Source organism: Bemisia tabaci, chromosome 3, assembly GCF_918797505.1.
Source record: "Bemisia tabaci chromosome 3, PGI_BMITA_v3".
In the NCBI taxonomy this organism is placed as follows: domain Eukaryota; kingdom Metazoa; phylum Arthropoda; class Insecta; order Hemiptera; family Aleyrodidae; genus Bemisia; species Bemisia tabaci.
This window is the reverse complement of record NC_092795.1, coordinates 36442849-36460429: the sequence shown is the minus strand read 5'-3', so window position 1 is coordinate 36460429 and position 17581 is coordinate 36442849. Positions and strand designations below refer to the sequence as shown.

General features: G+C 41.5%; 2 protein-coding genes across 3 annotated transcripts in view; both read left to right on the top strand.

Moving 5' to 3' along the window:
- Positions 1 to 17581, top strand: part of sfl (N-deacetylase and N-sulfotransferase sfl) — a 172107-nt gene that overhangs the window by 10770 nt on the left and 143756 nt on the right. The window lies entirely within an intron of this gene.
- LOC109037708 (uncharacterized) lies at positions 1168 to 12962 on the top strand. Its single transcript, XM_019052500.2, has 4 exons — positions 1168 to 1751; positions 3935 to 7876; positions 9217 to 9725; positions 12133 to 12962. The coding sequence occupies exons 1-2, from the start codon at positions 1168 to 1170 to the stop codon at positions 4131 to 4133; spliced, it is 783 nt and encodes a 260-aa protein (XP_018908045.2). The 3' UTR covers positions 4134 to 7876; positions 9217 to 9725; positions 12133 to 12962.

Below are 17581 nucleotides of genomic sequence, written 5' to 3'. Positions count from 1 at the left end.
AAGCTACCCTCGGTTTTTTTTAAAGTTTCTGCGAGGTTTCTTGAATCATTCAAATGTAATCACAGAAAATTGTGAGGCGATATTTTGGTTCATTCTTCTTTCTTCGTATTATTAAAAAAAAAAAAAAAAAAAAAAAAAAAAAAAAAAAAATTAAACATAGTCCGATGCTCTGAAACATTGCAATTAAGATACATCTTTTTCCTTATCTTATGGTAAAAAATCAGAAGAGAGTCAAGAGCAATAAAACGTAGTCTAGGAGAAGTCAATACTCTTCTGTGCTTTCCACATCATTGGCGATCCGCAGCACCGAATGCTTTTATAAATGTATTCCCTTTTTACGAAAATTGATGACCTTTTTCTCTTGCTTTTTCCGGGGGGGGGGGGGGGGTTAACTGTGGAAGCCCCATCACACTTTTTAAATTTGAAGCCGCAAACTGAATTTTGGCAGTTTCCTCGCGGCTTACGAAAAGTTTGGAAACAGCGACGGTAAAACTAAGGGAGGCTTCTACAATGTTCGAATTTGAAGCATAACGATCGCGATTTTCGCTCTACCTCGGGAAAATCAACAATGGAGATGTTGCATGTGTGAGGGATTTGGGATTTGACCATTGATTCTTATGTAAAAGTTAGCGAGAAACACGATGGTGCCACTGGTTTTCTCTGAAATCAACTCCCAAGCTCAAAAAAAGCTCTCAAAGTGAGGTCAAAATGGAAGGGATATCCCACCCTACCCTGAGAGTCCACCTCTACATCAAAACAAACTCTCCATGCAAAGATAGGGAGCAAATACATTGGCAGGGTTGCCACTTTATTTGGGGACTCCAAAACTGAAAACACGGCATCACTGCTAATGTATTTGCTCCCTATCTTTGCATGGAGAGTTTGTTTTGATGTAGAGGTGGACTCTCAGGGTAGGGTGGGATATCCCCTCCATTTTGGCCTCACTTCGAGAGCTTTTTTTGAGCTTGGGAGATGATTTCAGAGAAAACCAGTGGCACCATCGTGTTTCTCGCGAACTTTTACATAAGAATCAATGGTCAAATCGCTCCATTCGAGGGCATCCCACGAAAGCGGCGATCCTAGTTCGCCGGGCCGGACGCCACAAAAGGCGAATGGACTCGGTGGAACTTGTTCGAATTTAATTTTAAAACAATTGCTGTGCGCGAGATGCAGGGCGCTTTTTGGGCCGAGATCGAGGGCAAGTTCGGCCGAGTAAAACTGACCAATTCGTGTTTATGCTCACAGTGGGGCCCCCAAAGGGAGAAGGAGCACGAGATCTACGTGGCAGCAACGAATGACCCTTGCATTCTGACAGGCTGGTCAGCCAATGACGAGCAGTGGCAGTTAGTTGGGGAAAGGGAGACGTCCGGGCGCGCAACGCCTGACAATCTTTGCAAGTCAGCACTGAAGAGCTTCAAAGAGATTCATTGGTCCGAGCAAGCTGACTGCGTCAATCCAATCGGAGCAAAGTGCAATAAGGACCAAAAGTGCGTCCTTACCGTGCCGGGTAGTAGTAATCATTGCTACGGCCGCAAACCGTGTACCGTGCATTTCAAGAAGTGTGCCAAGACAGTCATCGACACACACAAAAAGTTCCTCGAGAAGGAGAAAAAGCTTCTGGAGGACACCAATGCCCCCAAGCTCAAGGGCCCGTGCAACTGTCCGCACTGCAGGCGTTGCCCCATGCGGATCTACGGTTGTCCCTTCTGTCCTCATTTTCCGAAGAAAGTCGACCGCCTGGAGATGCAAGGGTGAGCTCTCGTTTTAGTGTTTATCGTCGCACTTTATGCGGTTGTCTGGATTTTTCTTCGCACATTGTTGCAAGTCGATTCAGTCGTGCGAGTCTGTCACGAAAGTCATTCCTCTCGATTGTGACGGTTCAAAATCTCATTTTTTCAATATAAATTAGGGAATATTTTGATTTTAAAGCGGCGAATAAACACACGAAAGAGAAGAAAATAACACGTAAAATTCGCCGTTTCTCTCGCGAAAGGACGTAACTTCATTTCAGTGTTGCCAAATTTCCCGTCGTTTATTGCATATTAACGAGGAGAATCTTGGGCATTTTCAACTGATAATTTTACCGATTTTTCTCCACATCTCATGCGGAAATCAGAAAACTTTTGGATGAAAATCGGATAGGTACATTTTGGTCAAATAAATAAAATGTTTGAGTCATTCTGGCAACCTTGGAATGGAATCACGTTCCTTCGTCCGGGAGACTACGAATTTCATCACTTAATAACGGTGTCTTTAAAATCTCATTCAAATAAGCTCTGAAATTAGCAGAGAAGCTTTCCGTATAGTATTTTAGTAAGTTACCTCTATTTCCACTGTCTTTATTGAAAATTCGTCTATATTTCGGAAAGTCCAATGAAAAACTGTCGGTGACGTGGTGTGCTTTGCGATGTTTCGATTGACCTGTCATTTAAACCTACGGAGAAGGATCGATAAACAGGGTGTTCGTGACGAACATCTTAATAATCGATTCTTTACCACGGTTTCAAATGGGGGGGGGGGGGAGATATCGATATAATCGATCATTCACGCCTCGCCACTGGAGATTATAGTCCTTAAAATTTCAAATGGCTCCCGCTCTCTCTCTCAGAGGGAGCTATACATTAATTTTTTTTGTAAAAGTGATACCCTTGTGATATTTCGTTAATAGGACATTAAAAAAGAGAAAAGAAAGAAAACAATCCGGTGCAAGTTTGAAGTCATTATATATCCTACCGTCACAGAATGACAGCCGTTTAAAATTCAAAATGACCGAAAAGTAATGTATTGGCTTTCGGCATCCTATTATCGGATTTCCTTAAAATGTAGTAAAATTAAATTAATATCCTTTTTTTTTTTTTTTTTTTTTTCTGCAATGCTCAACATGAATTTGACGCTGTAGATTTCCGACAGGCTCAATCCATTTCAAGATAGCGGATTGTGTATTTTGGAAAACTGACGTCAAATTCGTGTTCTTTAGTGCAATAAAATCCTTAAACTCTGAGGTAGATTGAAGACTATCTGTTAATAGATTGTTAAGATGAAGTTTTTCGTTCATTTTTAACTTTAACCGGCCGCTGTTTTGGAATGGTTTGAAACGGTGATCTTAAATTTGAGCATAAAAGATCCCTGTTCTAGGTCTATTTTAAGGATCTATCAAGAGGTGTGAGTTGTCATTTGAAAAAAAGTAGCATCCGTGCTCCTCCTTGAACGGAACCTCCGAATTTTTTTTTTTTGTTTTTTTTAGGGGATTTCGTAGCTGCCGTTTCAACTTAAAAATACCCCCAATGCTCCAAACCGACAGCTCAATCAGCCAAAAAGTCACCGAGATTTTGCAGGACTTTTAAATCGGACCTGTAGGTACAATAGTAACACTGCATGCAGGGACAAAATAATGCACTTTTTATCAAAACCAAATCAACTTAACTGGCGAGACAGGAATGAATAATTTTAATAAACTTGTAATGAGAATCTGTAAATGTTTAAAAACCTCATAAAAATGCACATAGTTAATCTGCCGTGCTAAGTACAAACGCCGTACAAGCATTCGAACGTTGCCCAATTTCCTCTCAGAAAATATGTATTTTTAAAGATAGCTATGAATATTTTGTCATAACATTTTCAGACTTTTTAGATCAAATTACGAATGAAATCCTCTGAAAAACCGGAAGAGAAATATTTTCAAATTTTCCTGAAAATTCTTGACCGGTCGAAGGAAATTTGACAACGCCTGATGGCTCATACGGCGTTTTCCTTAGCACGGGAGTAATGGCCACGCCTCTATCATAGATATACTCTCCAATAGGAAAAAGTACTTCCCAAAAATTGCCGCCGCCACTGTGACCTTGAAACTTTGAAAAAAAGCTTTTGGAAACAAAGTACATGACAGAAACACGCCTTATGGAGATAATTTTAACACAAATATATTCTCCAACAGGGAAGACAACTACCCAACATTTCGTGAGCTAATGGAGAAAGAGAAAATGAAATTACCGTGCGGAGTGCCAAAGCCAACAAGCCAACTGCGTCGCCCAGCCTCTGAGCCTCCCTTGAACAACCAACCCGTGTTTCCCTATTTCACGGGCGGTCCCATTCCGGGTCCCACTTCTCTGTCGAAAACGTACTCCACTCAATGAGGGCCACCAACAAAGGAAAACAAATTCTGCAAACCTCCTATTCTACGCCAGGGACTAAGTACAAATATGGGTCCAATTATGCGTCATCGTCCACTCCTTACAGTTAATCAAAGTCGCCTTTATTCACTGAAAAAAAATTCTCGGCGTTTTTACCAAGGTCCGTTGGTACCTTTACCATCTGACTTTTTTTACCAAGACAGACTGGTAAGCTTACCTAAAAACCGGTATTTTTACTGTTTTTTTCAGGTAAGAATACCACTTTTATTGGTAATCAATTCCTGGTAACTTTGCCATTTTATCTCGGTAATTCTACCACAGTCGATAAAAAATATTGGCATTTTTACCAAGGTCCAGTAAAATTACGGAGAAAGTTCAATAATTTTACCGAGATTTTCGGTAAAATTACCAATTCCATAAATGGTAATTTTACCAAGAAAAAACTGGGATCAAATAGAACCCTGAATTCTTGGTAATCATACCCTTTTCTTAGTAAGTACACCGAGATTTTTTTTTCAGTGTTTTAAGGATCATCCTTAAAGGATACGTGCATGGAGCACATTAAAGTTGATATGTCTGTGTCCTGGAGCGCCGATGAAGTCACTTTTTATAGTTGTTGCCGGGAAGCTTTGTCAATCAAAACTAGTCAATTAATCCGAAATGAAGCGTCATAAATCGTCAATTATAAAAACCTGGACCATATTTGCACGCAACTACATTTAATTGTAAAATGTATAGTAATTGAATATTTGTTAAGTCTTACGAATATGTATTTTATTGTATTTACGTATATCGACGGTGTAAGTCGGAAAGCACATGACTACTCTCTATTCTCTATACTCCTGCTGTGCTAAGGGAAATACTCTTGTGAAGGCTATGAGCAATTAGAAGTTGGCACATTTCCTTTGATGAAACCCGTATTTTCAAGGCAAATTTTGGATATTTTTCTTTTAATTTTTCAGGGAGTTTCATTCGAAGTTTCAAAGTATCTGAAAATTTCACAGGAAAACATTACGAACTTGCCCACAAAAAAATAAATATTTTATCCGGGGACCTCTGGTAACGTTCGAATATTTTCCAACGTCGTTTTTCAGTATATCGGCCAGCACTGCTCGATTATGTGGATGTATTTCTGCCAAACGGAACTATGTACATTATAACGTGAGCCCTGTTATGCATACACTCTTATGGGTCTCGGGGCTCATGCCTTAATGCACATAGTTCCGTTCGGCAGAAGTACGTCCATGCAACCGTACTCTCGGGTCATTGCAACCGAGCTTTCAACCCAAACATTTTACTATAGAAAAATCCCATTTGCATAAATCGAGGATACAGTTCCCAGAAGTAAGAGTACAGTTACATGAAAAATATAATATGACCATTATGGAACACCGTACAGACGGTTCATTATGACAGAAATTTTTTTTGACGATGACATTTTTGTGAAGGCGGACTGCGGAGTTAGATCTACTGCGTAAAAGCGAAGCTCATTTCGGAAAAAGTGCAGATTTTGCCGCGTGCTTTTCCCGCGGATTGCTCGACAACTGTATACGCTTCAGAATTATTAAATTGTTTAAATTCCAGATTTAACCCGAGAAGTCATAACGAGGTTACCCTTATAGACAGAGCCTCTAAAGGTTTCACTCGTGATTGACTCACGATCAGTTATCTTTAGGCCTTTTATGAAGTTCTTAGGATCCATAACAATTGCGAAACGTCACATGCAGACCATTCCAAGTGAAGATAATAAGGTTTTATTTCCCTCCACGGCCATGCAATTTACTGAAATTCCGAAGGTAGACATATTTACTGAAATTCCGAAGGTAGACATTTTTACTCAAAGTCCGAAGGTAGACATATTTACTCAAATTCCGAAGGTAGACTTATTTAGTCAGTTTTAAATCCAATATTGTGCATTACATTTGTTGAAAGCGTCTTTCAACTTGAACCTCTTCTTACTATGGCGCAAAGGTAGCTAACATGCAGGTGGAGGTGGAGTAGTGATAAACGCCAAAGGTTGATAACAACCCCTGTTCACCCGCCCCCACCTAGAGTCGCCGCCATTTTTTGGATTCTAGGAGCTCCTTGTGTCCCCCGGTTATAACCCGGCGCCCGTACTATCCCTTTACTGTACTTGAGTCACAACCTCACTCACCATACTCGAGTCCATCCCAGTGATTCTTCTTGGTTGGCAGTGAGGCGTGTCGCTCGCTGAACGGTTCAAGCCGAAAACCCAAGTAATTTTTTGCGATCGAATATGATGGAGAATACGAACCGGTGTAACCTCAAAACGAAAACTACCTCCTGTCTTGAACTTGAAAATAAACTTCGTGCGTGGGACCTGAAGTTGAGGTCATATGAATCTCTGAAGTTTTCGGATCACGTATCTAAAAACTTGAGGTCTAGCCGCCGAAATTCGCGAGTCAGTCATCTGAAGTACTTCGATACATACCGGAGGGTTCGGGTCACACATCTGAAGTACTCCGGTACATACCGAAGTGTCTCGATGTCTGACCCGAACTTCGGCAGCTCGACCTCAAGTTTTTAGATACGTGATCCGAAAACTTCAGAGATCCATATGCCCTCAACTTCGGGTCCCACGCACGAAGTTTTTTTCTCCGTGTAGCAGCTAACATCGGTTATCTGCTTTCGACTCCCTTTCTTTGTTTAATTGCTTAAATGAGGCTAATTTTACGAAACAACACATATTATATTCGCGACCGCGAAAATTCGCCGCTTGTGGCTACTCAAGAAGAAGGCCCTCCTCCTATTATCGATCACGGAAAAAAAAATTTTCAGGTACTATTATAGGTAAAATTGCGCCAACTTCAGGCACTAGCGCGGAGCCGGGAGCCCTACAGCCTGTAGGGCTGGACTCTGAAGCTGTAAGGCTCAGCACTACTGCCTGTAATTGGCGCTCTTTTACCTTAAGTGCTAGAATCACAGCTAAGTTTTTTTTTCCGTGATGACATCAGCGATATTAGTACTTGGATGGAAACCATTAGTGACATTCGCATCTTACGCAGCATCAGTGATAAAAAATACATGCAGTGAACCGCAATGGCACTTAAAATGTTCCCTGATATTCGAGGGAAAAAAACTTTCCCGACATTTTCCCCGCGCTGCGGGATAGCTATGAAGGGTAAGAGAGGTCGCCATGACACTCAGACGAACACGTGATTTTAATTGCAAGTTGCGTGTATCGCTACAATCTTCCTCCCCCTCCCCCTCCGCTCCAAAAAAAAGGCATTATAGAACAAGGAGATTATGTTTGTCAATCGCGTTCTGTGCGTTTTAAATGCCACGCACTTTTTTCGAAGAAGAGTTCGATCTATTTTGGAATTTTCGTTGAAGGACACGATGCTTGTTAGTTTTTTATTCAATCGTGTCGATCACGCGTGTCAGCGTCGCGTAGTCGTACAGCGCGTGTCGTACTTACGGGAAAATTTACTGCTCCGCAATTTAATTTTTTTTCTTTCAAAATTATTAGTCTGAGGCAACGAACGATTTTTCAGTCAGTGATAAACTGGAACCGAAGAAAGATCGGAGCTTTAAGCTATCTTGAGTTTACCTTTGAATATGTCCCGAGCACCTCTATAATTTCCCATAGCCGTGTTTCTATCGCAAGAAATCCGATGTCCATTGGCACCCCTAGGGGACTTCTGTTGTTTTTCAGCGCCCTTGCCGCCCTTGCCCATGTTTCCGAAGCCCTTGCCCGTGTTTCCGGAGCCCAAGGTGGTCTGAAAGTGAGTAAAATGACACACACTGTTCATCTCGAAGTCGTTTTTAAATTATGTCCAGAGGCGTGCTATCTTTACAAAGTACCTCTGAAATGAGACACTCCACCCCTCCTTCCCCGCCACCAACATAAATTCTAAGAATACAAATTATAAGAATTATATCTAAGAATTACATTTCCTTTTAGAAAAACAGTGACATTTTTAGGCCAAAATTTTTTGTAAGTGAAACTAAATTTTTGAAGTAAGTTCATGGAAAATATTAATGATACATTTAGTTTAATAAACAAAAATACAGTGAGCAAAATTGAAGATTTTTTTTTGTCTTTGGAATAGTTATGAGTATAAAGTTTACATGAGGATGAAGTCACTACTCATCATCCCTCAGAGTGGAGATGGGAATCAAGAGAAATCACAGGAGCATCGTCCGATCATCGGTAATGTGCTGATTTCCTCTATTTCATCTTGAATTTTATGATCAACCTGACGAAAAATGGATTCTTGCATTTTCTTTAAATATAGGCGGGAAAGTATACGTAAGGCTCAGCCCTACCCCCTCACCTCCTCCCTCCCTCCCTCGAAAGGCACCGTAAGGCTGTTAGAAACCCCCCCCCCCCCAAGAGCCTCACGTAATTTACGGACAGCCCCAAACCGCTTTTTTGTGTGAACTTGAGACGAATTTGGGGTAGAGTACCTTTATAGACAGAGTATGGCCATTTCTGTGCCGGTATTTCATTGGTCGCGTGAAAATAGGCTGACACGATGGTCTTACGGCCGTAAATAAGCAAACAAGATGGCTGTTATCAGAAAGCAAGTTTGAGGTTATGCACACCTTACATCCTCCTGTGATAAAGGAGAAAAGGCAATTTAAGAGTGGTTTCGTGTGTTTTTCATGTGTTATTCGCAGATATGCTAATTTAAATTGTTACTGCCGTATAATTGAAATTTTTGTCAAATTTTAGCCTCTAATCGATGTTACGGTGAGCCGCCATCTTGTTTGCTTATTTACGGCCGTAAGAGCATCATGAAGCCTAAAACCTCGTTGACCGATCAAAAAGCGGCACAGTTTTCCTGTAGTAAAAAGATTCGAATGACCATGGGCGTAGCTAGGGGGGTCCTGGGGGGCCTGCCCCCCCCCCCCCCAGAAAAACGGGATCCTCCATTCCTCACCCCCCCCGCTCTCTTCACCACGAGAGGTGGTCTCATGCCCCCCCCCCCCCCCCCCAGAGAAATTTCCTAGCTACGCCCCTGCGAATGACCATACTCTGTCTATAAGGGTACTCTAATTTGGGGGCTAGTTAGCCGACGTAGACAAGGCGGAGCTCAACCGTTAATGCTTGTGCTCGCAGTGGGGCCCTCTGAGGGAGCATGAGCATAGGATCTACATTGCGACGCGAAGGGAGCCTTGCAATCCGGCGATCAGTTGCTCCTCGGAAGACGCCCAATGGTCGGCTGTCGGAGAGCGTCCCCAGCCCCAGCTTACGGGCCCTCAACTTTGCGAGTCGCTAAGGAAGAGCTTCAACCAGCTTCACGTGTCACAACACGGAAACTGCCCCAATCCAGTCTCTGCTGAATGCTCTGGGCTCAAATGCAACTTCGTCATGGATACTTCTTCCCAGACCTCCTTTTTCCACAGCAACTCCAAACGCAAGAAGGCTTTCAGTGAGTGTGCTAGTACAATCAAGGCAGAACACGAGAAGTTTATGGAAAGGGAAAACGATTTTCTGAAGAAGAAAAACACCGCCAAGCCAACGTATCCTTGCACATGTCCACACTGCCGCCATTGCCCTTTGGCCATCTACGGTTGTCCCTACTGCCCCACTCATCCGCGGAAAGTCAGCGAACGATAGATGGAAAGGTAGGGTCTCGTTTTAATGTAAATCGCAGCAATTGGACTGCATTTTGCAATTTGGAGCTATAAATTCTAACTCATCTGTAAAAACGCTCATGTGCATAGGGAAACTAAAGGCACATACGTTGTTTTTAAGCCGGGCCGAAATTTATAGTTCTTAATTGCAAAATGTAGTCCAATTTATGTGGTCGCGAGGAGTTTCCTTCGCACACTGCTGCATTCCGCATCAGTCTTGCGATTCCGTATACCGAAGGAAAGAAGTCCTTTTTCTTGATCGTGAAGGTTCAAAATCTTCGCTCTTGCTTACTTCTTTTTAGAATGGCGTCGATCAATATTTCAACATGATATTCAAGTATGGTTTTAGATATAGTTTAAAAAAAAGAAGAAAAAAACCATGTGAAGTTACGCGCATGAATTGCCGTTCGTTCAATTTCATTAAAATGAGATCTGATCCGAACTTGGTAGAGTAGCGCTCTAGTACGAGTAGTTATTTCTATTTCCACCACCCTCTATTGTTCGAGATAGTCTAGCAAAAGACGTTATTATACCATAGATTTACCAGTACAAAATCGTTCAAATTCCAACTCAGAGCCGATGCCGTAGGTTGCCGACTTGTAGAGCGTCAGAGAAAATTCTGCCCGGACTCACCCTGCAGATTTTTTCGTAAACCACAAAATATAAAATATTGTACGAGGGTCATCCCAAAAGTCTTGCGCGCTTTGCTCTCATTTCAAAAGTATCGAAGATAGGGAAAATGCAATTAAATACGCATATGAGGCATACTCTCAGCTTTAATAGGGAAAATGCAATTAAATACGCATATGAGGCATACTCTCAGCTTTAATTTAAGCACAAGTTTTTAAAAAATCGGATGATCTGGAGGTCATTTCTCCCGCGCCGCCTTCGAGGCGTTTCCCGCCACCTCCAGGCGGACGGTATCCGTGATAAGAAAAATGAGCGGACGATTGCGGCCAATCTGATCAGATCGCATTGAAATTCTTATCAATATTCTTTACCAGGTTGTTAAACTGTTCAGCATGCTGTTTTTTAGGCCTTCGATGATGAATCAAGAATCAATGTTCTTTCGAAAGTGCAAGCTTATTGTGTAAAGTGTGTGTGAAGTTACGGCACTTTCAAAGCCAGAAAGTTGTGAAGTTCGCTCTGTGATTCGATTTTGCCTCCAGGAGCGCGATAAGCCAGCATTCTCGGAACCCACCTGGCTGGGATCTTTTTTTAATTAAACTATTCATGCACGATTTGATGCAAGACAGATCGTGGAATTACAGGAAAATACTCGAGCATTTCATTAAGTGCTATTCGGAGATCTTCGTCTTCGAGAAAAACTTCAACTCATTGCACTAAGGCATACTATCTATCACACTTAGCCTACCGTCTCGGGCTACATCGTGCATTTCTGCTCTTCCTCCGTGAAAAGATTGGCTCGACTTCCGGACGTTTCCATCGCTCATCGCATTTTCCCCGTAAACCACTTGTGATGTGCGAATAACGTCATACGGCCTAGCACCTCCGAAAGTCAAAAATCGAATCACTGACCGAACTTCACAGTTTTCTGGCTTTGGAAGTGCCATAACTTCACACACACTTTACACAATAAGCTTGCACTTTCGAAAGAACACCGATTACACTCATCATCGAAAGCCTAAAAAACAGCATGCTGAACAGTTTAACAACCTGGTAAAAAATATTGATAAGAATTTCAATGCGAACGGATCAGATTGGCCGCAATCGTCCGTTCATTTTTCTTATCACGGATACCGTCCGCCTGGAGATTAAATTAAAGCTAAGAGTATGTCTCATTTGCTCATTTCATTGTATTTTCCCTATCTTTGATAGTTTTGAAATAAGAGCAAAAGGCGCAAGACTTTTGGGATGACCCTCGTAATAATTGATTCTATTATGTATTTTCAATCAACACGTATACGCATGTTTATATAAATAAAACAATTAGCAAAAAGTACAAGTAAAACTCTTACCTAATGAATCGAATAAAAAAGTAAACGATGAAGCTGAACATTTAGACATGAGTACAAAATTGAGATGGTTAAGAATGAAATTGATCGTTCTAAGACAAAGTGACCTCATCTTTATAATAAAATAAAACTAATGAGTCATAATCTGTAGTGGGCGCCGCCCTTAAGTTACGTAACGCACTTTTTCGGCATTTTTAACCCCCTCCCCCCTCCCTTGTAACGCTATTGCGGTGAGGTCCCATCCTTCAACACGTATCGACAAAATGGCGCAATGCTCACCTCTAAACCCCGCCCCCCTCCCCGGAAGCGTTACGTTATAAGGGATGGCCCCTCATGAGTCACTGAAGAAACAATACATAACAACCCACATCCCATATGAATATAAGATAAGAAATATTTAACACAAATATGTTTTCCCACAGGCCAGATGAAGAATACGCAGGAATGAGGGAACATTTAGGGAGTTTGAACATTCCAGCCCTGGTGGCAAGGGGAAAGTCCAACCGTCACGAGCATCCCCTGAGTATGGCAAGCGTGATATCCATTGCCGCGAGACCCGCCAGCAGGAACCCCAATATTCCACCGTTTGCATATCAGACTCCAAAGACTCCAACCGCAAGGCCGATCATGAGTACCAAGGGGAAAAATATCGACTTTTCTCAGTATTATAGCAATCAGTCCAAATACCGCACTAATGATAATAAGTATGCGTCGTCATCGAGGCCGTAATCGAAGCCATCTTCATTTCGTGAGGTCATCCTAACGTAACGTTACGTAAGTTACGTAACATTTTATGGGGTGGTTTGGAGTAGGAGTCTTTGTAAGTGCCACGCAGCGTTACAAAGGATTGGGTCAGGTGTCCGTTATCTTTGAAATTTGAGGAAAATTAACCTTTCCTGGTCTCATAACGTGCTATGTGGTGTAAACATAAGTAATACTTTTTGGAAAACATCTTTAAAAAAAGCTTTTAGAGGCCTCTCAGGCGCCCTAAGGGGCGCACATCTAAAAATTGTTATTTTGTCAAAAATAGTGTCGTTTCTCAATGGACATTATCAAATTAAGACCCTTTAAGACAAGCATTTTGTCCGTTTGGCAAAGGTAATAGAGCGAAGAATTTCGTAACTATTTTAAATGATTTTTCCAATTTTTCCCGCGGGTTCCATCCGTTGTCCCCAGCAGTTTTGAGTAATTTTTTCTAGGGAAAAAGTGGTCCTTTCCCTAATTGTTAGTGGCAAAAATACATTTACAGGAAGACAAAAAAAACGCTTTCCAACCACAGTGGAAACGAAAGGTAGATTTCTACCATCGAAAACATTTTTGTTTTGAAACAAAAAATGTTGAAAACGTTCTATGAAAACATTTGCGCCTAATGAGCCTAATGAAATAAAAAGAATGTCGTGAGGTTCAGAATCTGTACGCTAGGTCCGTCAGCGGACGACGATTTTGCCCCAACAGTCCACTTCTAGACTTGTGCCCAGCCGATGACTGTCCTCAAGACGGTAATTCCGTACATGGTGACAGTTTTTTTTTCCTTCTTTTTTTCTTTTTTTTCTTTGTTCTCTTTGCACTGTACGACAGTCATCAAGGACTTTTAACGCAAAGCTAATTTTATTCCTCTCCGTATACGTTTGCCCAACGTCCTGACGTCCTGTAATGAGTGTAATGGCGTTAGTATTTTGTTTTTATTATTTTTTCTTGAAGATGTGGTAGGCGATCCAGCAAGCCAAACCAATCTGAGAGGGAGGAACGATAAAGCATACCTAAAGATCTGCGTGTGACGAACAAACGTAGATTCTTATTTGAGAAGCTACTACATTCAAAATACAATCCTTAAAACAGTCCGGTGCAATAAATTAAGACACCAAAATGAAAGAGGTAGTGGTAGTTGGACGATATTAGCATTTCCAAGTAATTGTAGTTGTACATACCCCAATAAATTAAGGTTACTAATCCAAATGTTGCTTTAATACTCCAACCTGAGTTGCGGCTCTACCACAATTAATCGGAAATGTTCAATTCATCCAACAAACTGGGATATTGAACCAACACTTAAGAGGAAAACCCCTAACACTTTTTTTCCGTGGAGCAAGTGTTCAAGCTCCATGGTAAGTGCGAACTCGAATGGCTCGAACTTGACGAGTGAGGATCTCATTTTGTCAGGCAAAAAACTTAACTCCCGAGTTTGCCCCCCAGAACTCTGATGAAAATAGTCGATTTAAGAATCGTCATCGCCCTGTGAAATACTTTCCATCCGAATATTCAACCACATATACTTCATCATCTGTTTGACAAGGATGCAGAAAATTTACAGCCTTTTTATATCGAGAACCCTCTTCTCCCTAAAATGTCTAGGTGATCAACACGAGGTTAATGTATGCACGAAATGCTGCAATTTTCTACGCGTGGAAGACACGCGATTTCATGACTCCTAAATAAGGCATCACAAATTGTAGGTAAATACAAACATGGAACACCCTTGGAAGCATATATTTTAAAGTGTAATATTTGAGCAGTATTTAAGCAGTCCATTTTTGTGCACGAGGTTAATGTATGCACGAAATGCTGCAATTTTCATCGCGTGAAAGACACGCGATTTCATGACTCCTAAATAAGGCGTCACTAATTGTAGGTAAATAAAAACATGGAACACCCTCGGAAGCATATATTTTAAAGTGTAATATTAGAGCAGCATTTAAGCAGTCCATTTTTGTGCGGATATTTTAGTTGAAGTGGGCAAGGAGGTCATAATTGGAGGTGTGATCACATCAGATGACACGAATTTGACTTGCAGCTATACCAGCAGTCTTACTTTCATGAACAATGGGTCAGAAGACGTCGAGTAGTACCTTAAGGAATAGAAAACGAGCCTATAGGATAGCTTAACCACAAATATTCACACTATCTTGAAAGAAAAGAGCCATGAAGTTTATCCTAATCTTTTTGATCGGAGAATCGTATTATTCTCGGAGTAGAGTTTGCATAAAACCCTGTTCGATCAAAAACTGGTTTATTCGTAACTGCCGTCATTTAACAGATAATCACTGTAATATTATGTAATAAATTAATGTAAACTAGTATTATGAAATGTACCATAACCAACTAGATTAAATAAATATAATCTTATCATCTTATTTCAGCTTATCCTCTGTCAGTATCAGCCAACTCAAATCGACGCACGGAAGTCAACAGTGTCGAGGTGTGCTTTGCGATATATCGATTGATCTGTCTTTTAAACCCGTGGAAAAGGATCGATAAACAGAGTGTTCGCGACGAACACCTTAATAATCGATTCTTTACCATAGGTTTAAATGGGGAAACATCGATGATCGATCATTCACGCCTCGCCACTGTCACCATAAGCCATGAGTGGCGTGGCGTGCTTTGCGATATATCGATTGATCGACCATTTAAACCTATGGAAAAGTATCGATAAACAGGGCGTTCGCAGCGAACACCTTAATAATCGATTATTTACCACAGCTTCAAATGGGGAAATATCGATAGATGGCATAAAGCACGCCGCGCCACTGTAAGCCATAAGTTTGCCAAATCTTTCGATTCGTCTATTGACAAAGTTAGTCTTAACAAAGTCAGTTTTAAAGACAATCCTCCACTCTTCCGCTGGGAAATCGTCTGCTTTTGTAAACCCTAAGTTTCACAATGAAGGTTTGTCAAGTACCCACATTGCCTTAAGGTCTAGTTTCATTCATCTGCGGGTTAGCACGGGGATCTATGAATTCACTGTTGTGGTCGATTTGCGAATGGCTGCATACAATTTCCTTAACCGCTTTTCAAGGTCGTGCTAAATGCCTCTGTCACTTGCAGGCGCGCGATTAAAATTGCACTGATTCGCCCCTCCACTCAATTGAACGGCTTATTTGAAGAGTAACGTTTAGTGCCGTGGAATTTATACGTCGCTTACGTTGTTCTTCTTTCAGTCAGCTATTGTGTGAACCTATCGACTGTCAGTCACGTCTGTCGGTGCGAAATATGTTTCTTAAGGTGATTATGGACGCCATATTTTGTGTCAAAACGGCATGTAATATATCGCATCAATTGGTTCCATTTTTTCTGCTACTCGTCATTTTTCTCCAAATTTGAGATCGCAATTCTATTGTCAGGAGACTGAAGCATTCACTCACCAATTTTAACAAAGAAATTCAACGTAATAAAGGCGTGGTTTCTTTCAGAGAGAAAACATCGCATTCGATACTGATATCGAAACTGCACCCGAATGCGATATTTTCTCTCTAAAAAAACTACGCCTTTATTACATTAAATGTCTTTGTTAAAATTGGTAAGTGAGTGCTTTAGTCTCCTGACAACAGAATTGCCATCACAAAATTGGACAAAAATGACGAGTAGCTGAAAAAATGGAACCAATTGATGCGATATATCGCATGCCGTTCTGACACAAAATATGGCGTCCACCGAATCACCTTAAGTTGGAAGCAAAGGAGAAGTCCAAATATCTTGTTTTGTCCGAAAGTTTAATCGGGCCCATTTTCCCCTCGTTTGGACATATATTTGTTGAAATCAACCATGTGTAAATGAATAAAATCAAACGGAACTTCGATGCATGCACATCCTATACACATATTTCCTTTTGATTTAACCCATTTTCAAGTAGTTTCTTTCTGCATAGGTACGTCAATTTAAAGAGGTAAACCACTGTCCATTTCGGGTTCTGTTTACCTCGTAATCTGCATCGTTTTCACAATAACGTGGGTCGACGACTGCCCTTCTCACACAATTTTCATTTTCCCCCGGTTGAAAATGGAGTTGTAATGTAGTTTGAAGCGCTCCGATTTCTTTTAAAACGTTTGTCTCTATTTTTTTCTTTTTTGCTGTCTCTCCTCCGTGCTATGTTGATTCCCTGCGCGGAATTTTTTCGAAAATTGGTGGGCACCGTCTATAGGTTATTCGAATTTTCACACCGTGAAATAACAAACACGGGAAAGCCAGTTATTCTGTGTATCCGAGCCGTAGAATGTCCAACTTCGAAGACCATCTCGCCAGGACGTCGCTTTGTGACGCGGAGCACGTCATTTGGTCCCTACCTCGGCCCAGCCTCCTCTCCACTGCCGCACAGTGGATCGAGTCAATAGGAGAGGTCGGACAAAGTTTGAAAACTTTAAAAGCTTATACCTCCGTTCATACACAATTTTGTGGTTCTAAAAGTGGGTCCATTGGTTTCTTCGTGAGATTTGCTCTTACGCGCACCCCTTGAAAGAGGTTGTTCCAAAAACGCCGATTTTGGCCCCCCCCCTGGATTCGGCCCAAACTTTGCTCAGATGTTGTACTAAGTGTCCCCGACGCTTGGGCAAAATTTCAGCCCCCTCGGATAATTAGGGGGGAGGGGGCAGGGGGGCAAAGTTGCAATGTTTTTAAAACTTTAAAAATCGATATCTCGCGAACGGTTTGACTGTAAGTGTTGCGGTTTGCGCTAAAAAACGTTAAAAAATATTCTCTACAAGAATATTAATGCTGTTTGCAAGGTTGCGTAATTTATCGCGGTCATAAATCGATTTTTTCGATTTTGAAGGTTCGACTTTTTTTCGTTTTTCGTCTCTCCTCTCCAGGCGATCGTTGCTACGTGAATGAAAACCGGTTGAGGTGATTTTCCATAAAATTCTGCATCTGCTACACCTTGTTTGACCTTGGGGAAACGATTCGTTCGTGAGTTATAGCGATTTTTCTGCGCGTTACCGGTTACGCGCGGACGGCATATCGGCGGCGCTCCATCCCGCACGGGCGAGGCAGAGGTTGTTTCACCGCTAGGGCCTTATATTCATGCTGTAGGCTGTAATTATCGATATTTTCTCCTCCCCCCACCCTTCCCCTCCAATAAATATTGTTTTAATACTTCGT

Excerpts from the sequence above, each read along its gene's own strand:
- LOC109037708 (XM_019052500.2), top strand. The coding sequence starts at position 1,168 with ATGCAGGGCGCTTTTTGGGCCGAGATCGAGGGCAAGTTCGGCCGAGTA. Across the intron at positions 1,752-3,934 it reads GACCGCCTGGAGATGCAAGG|GGAAGACAACTACCCAACAT; the intron begins GTGAGCTCTCGT and ends ATTCTCCAACAG.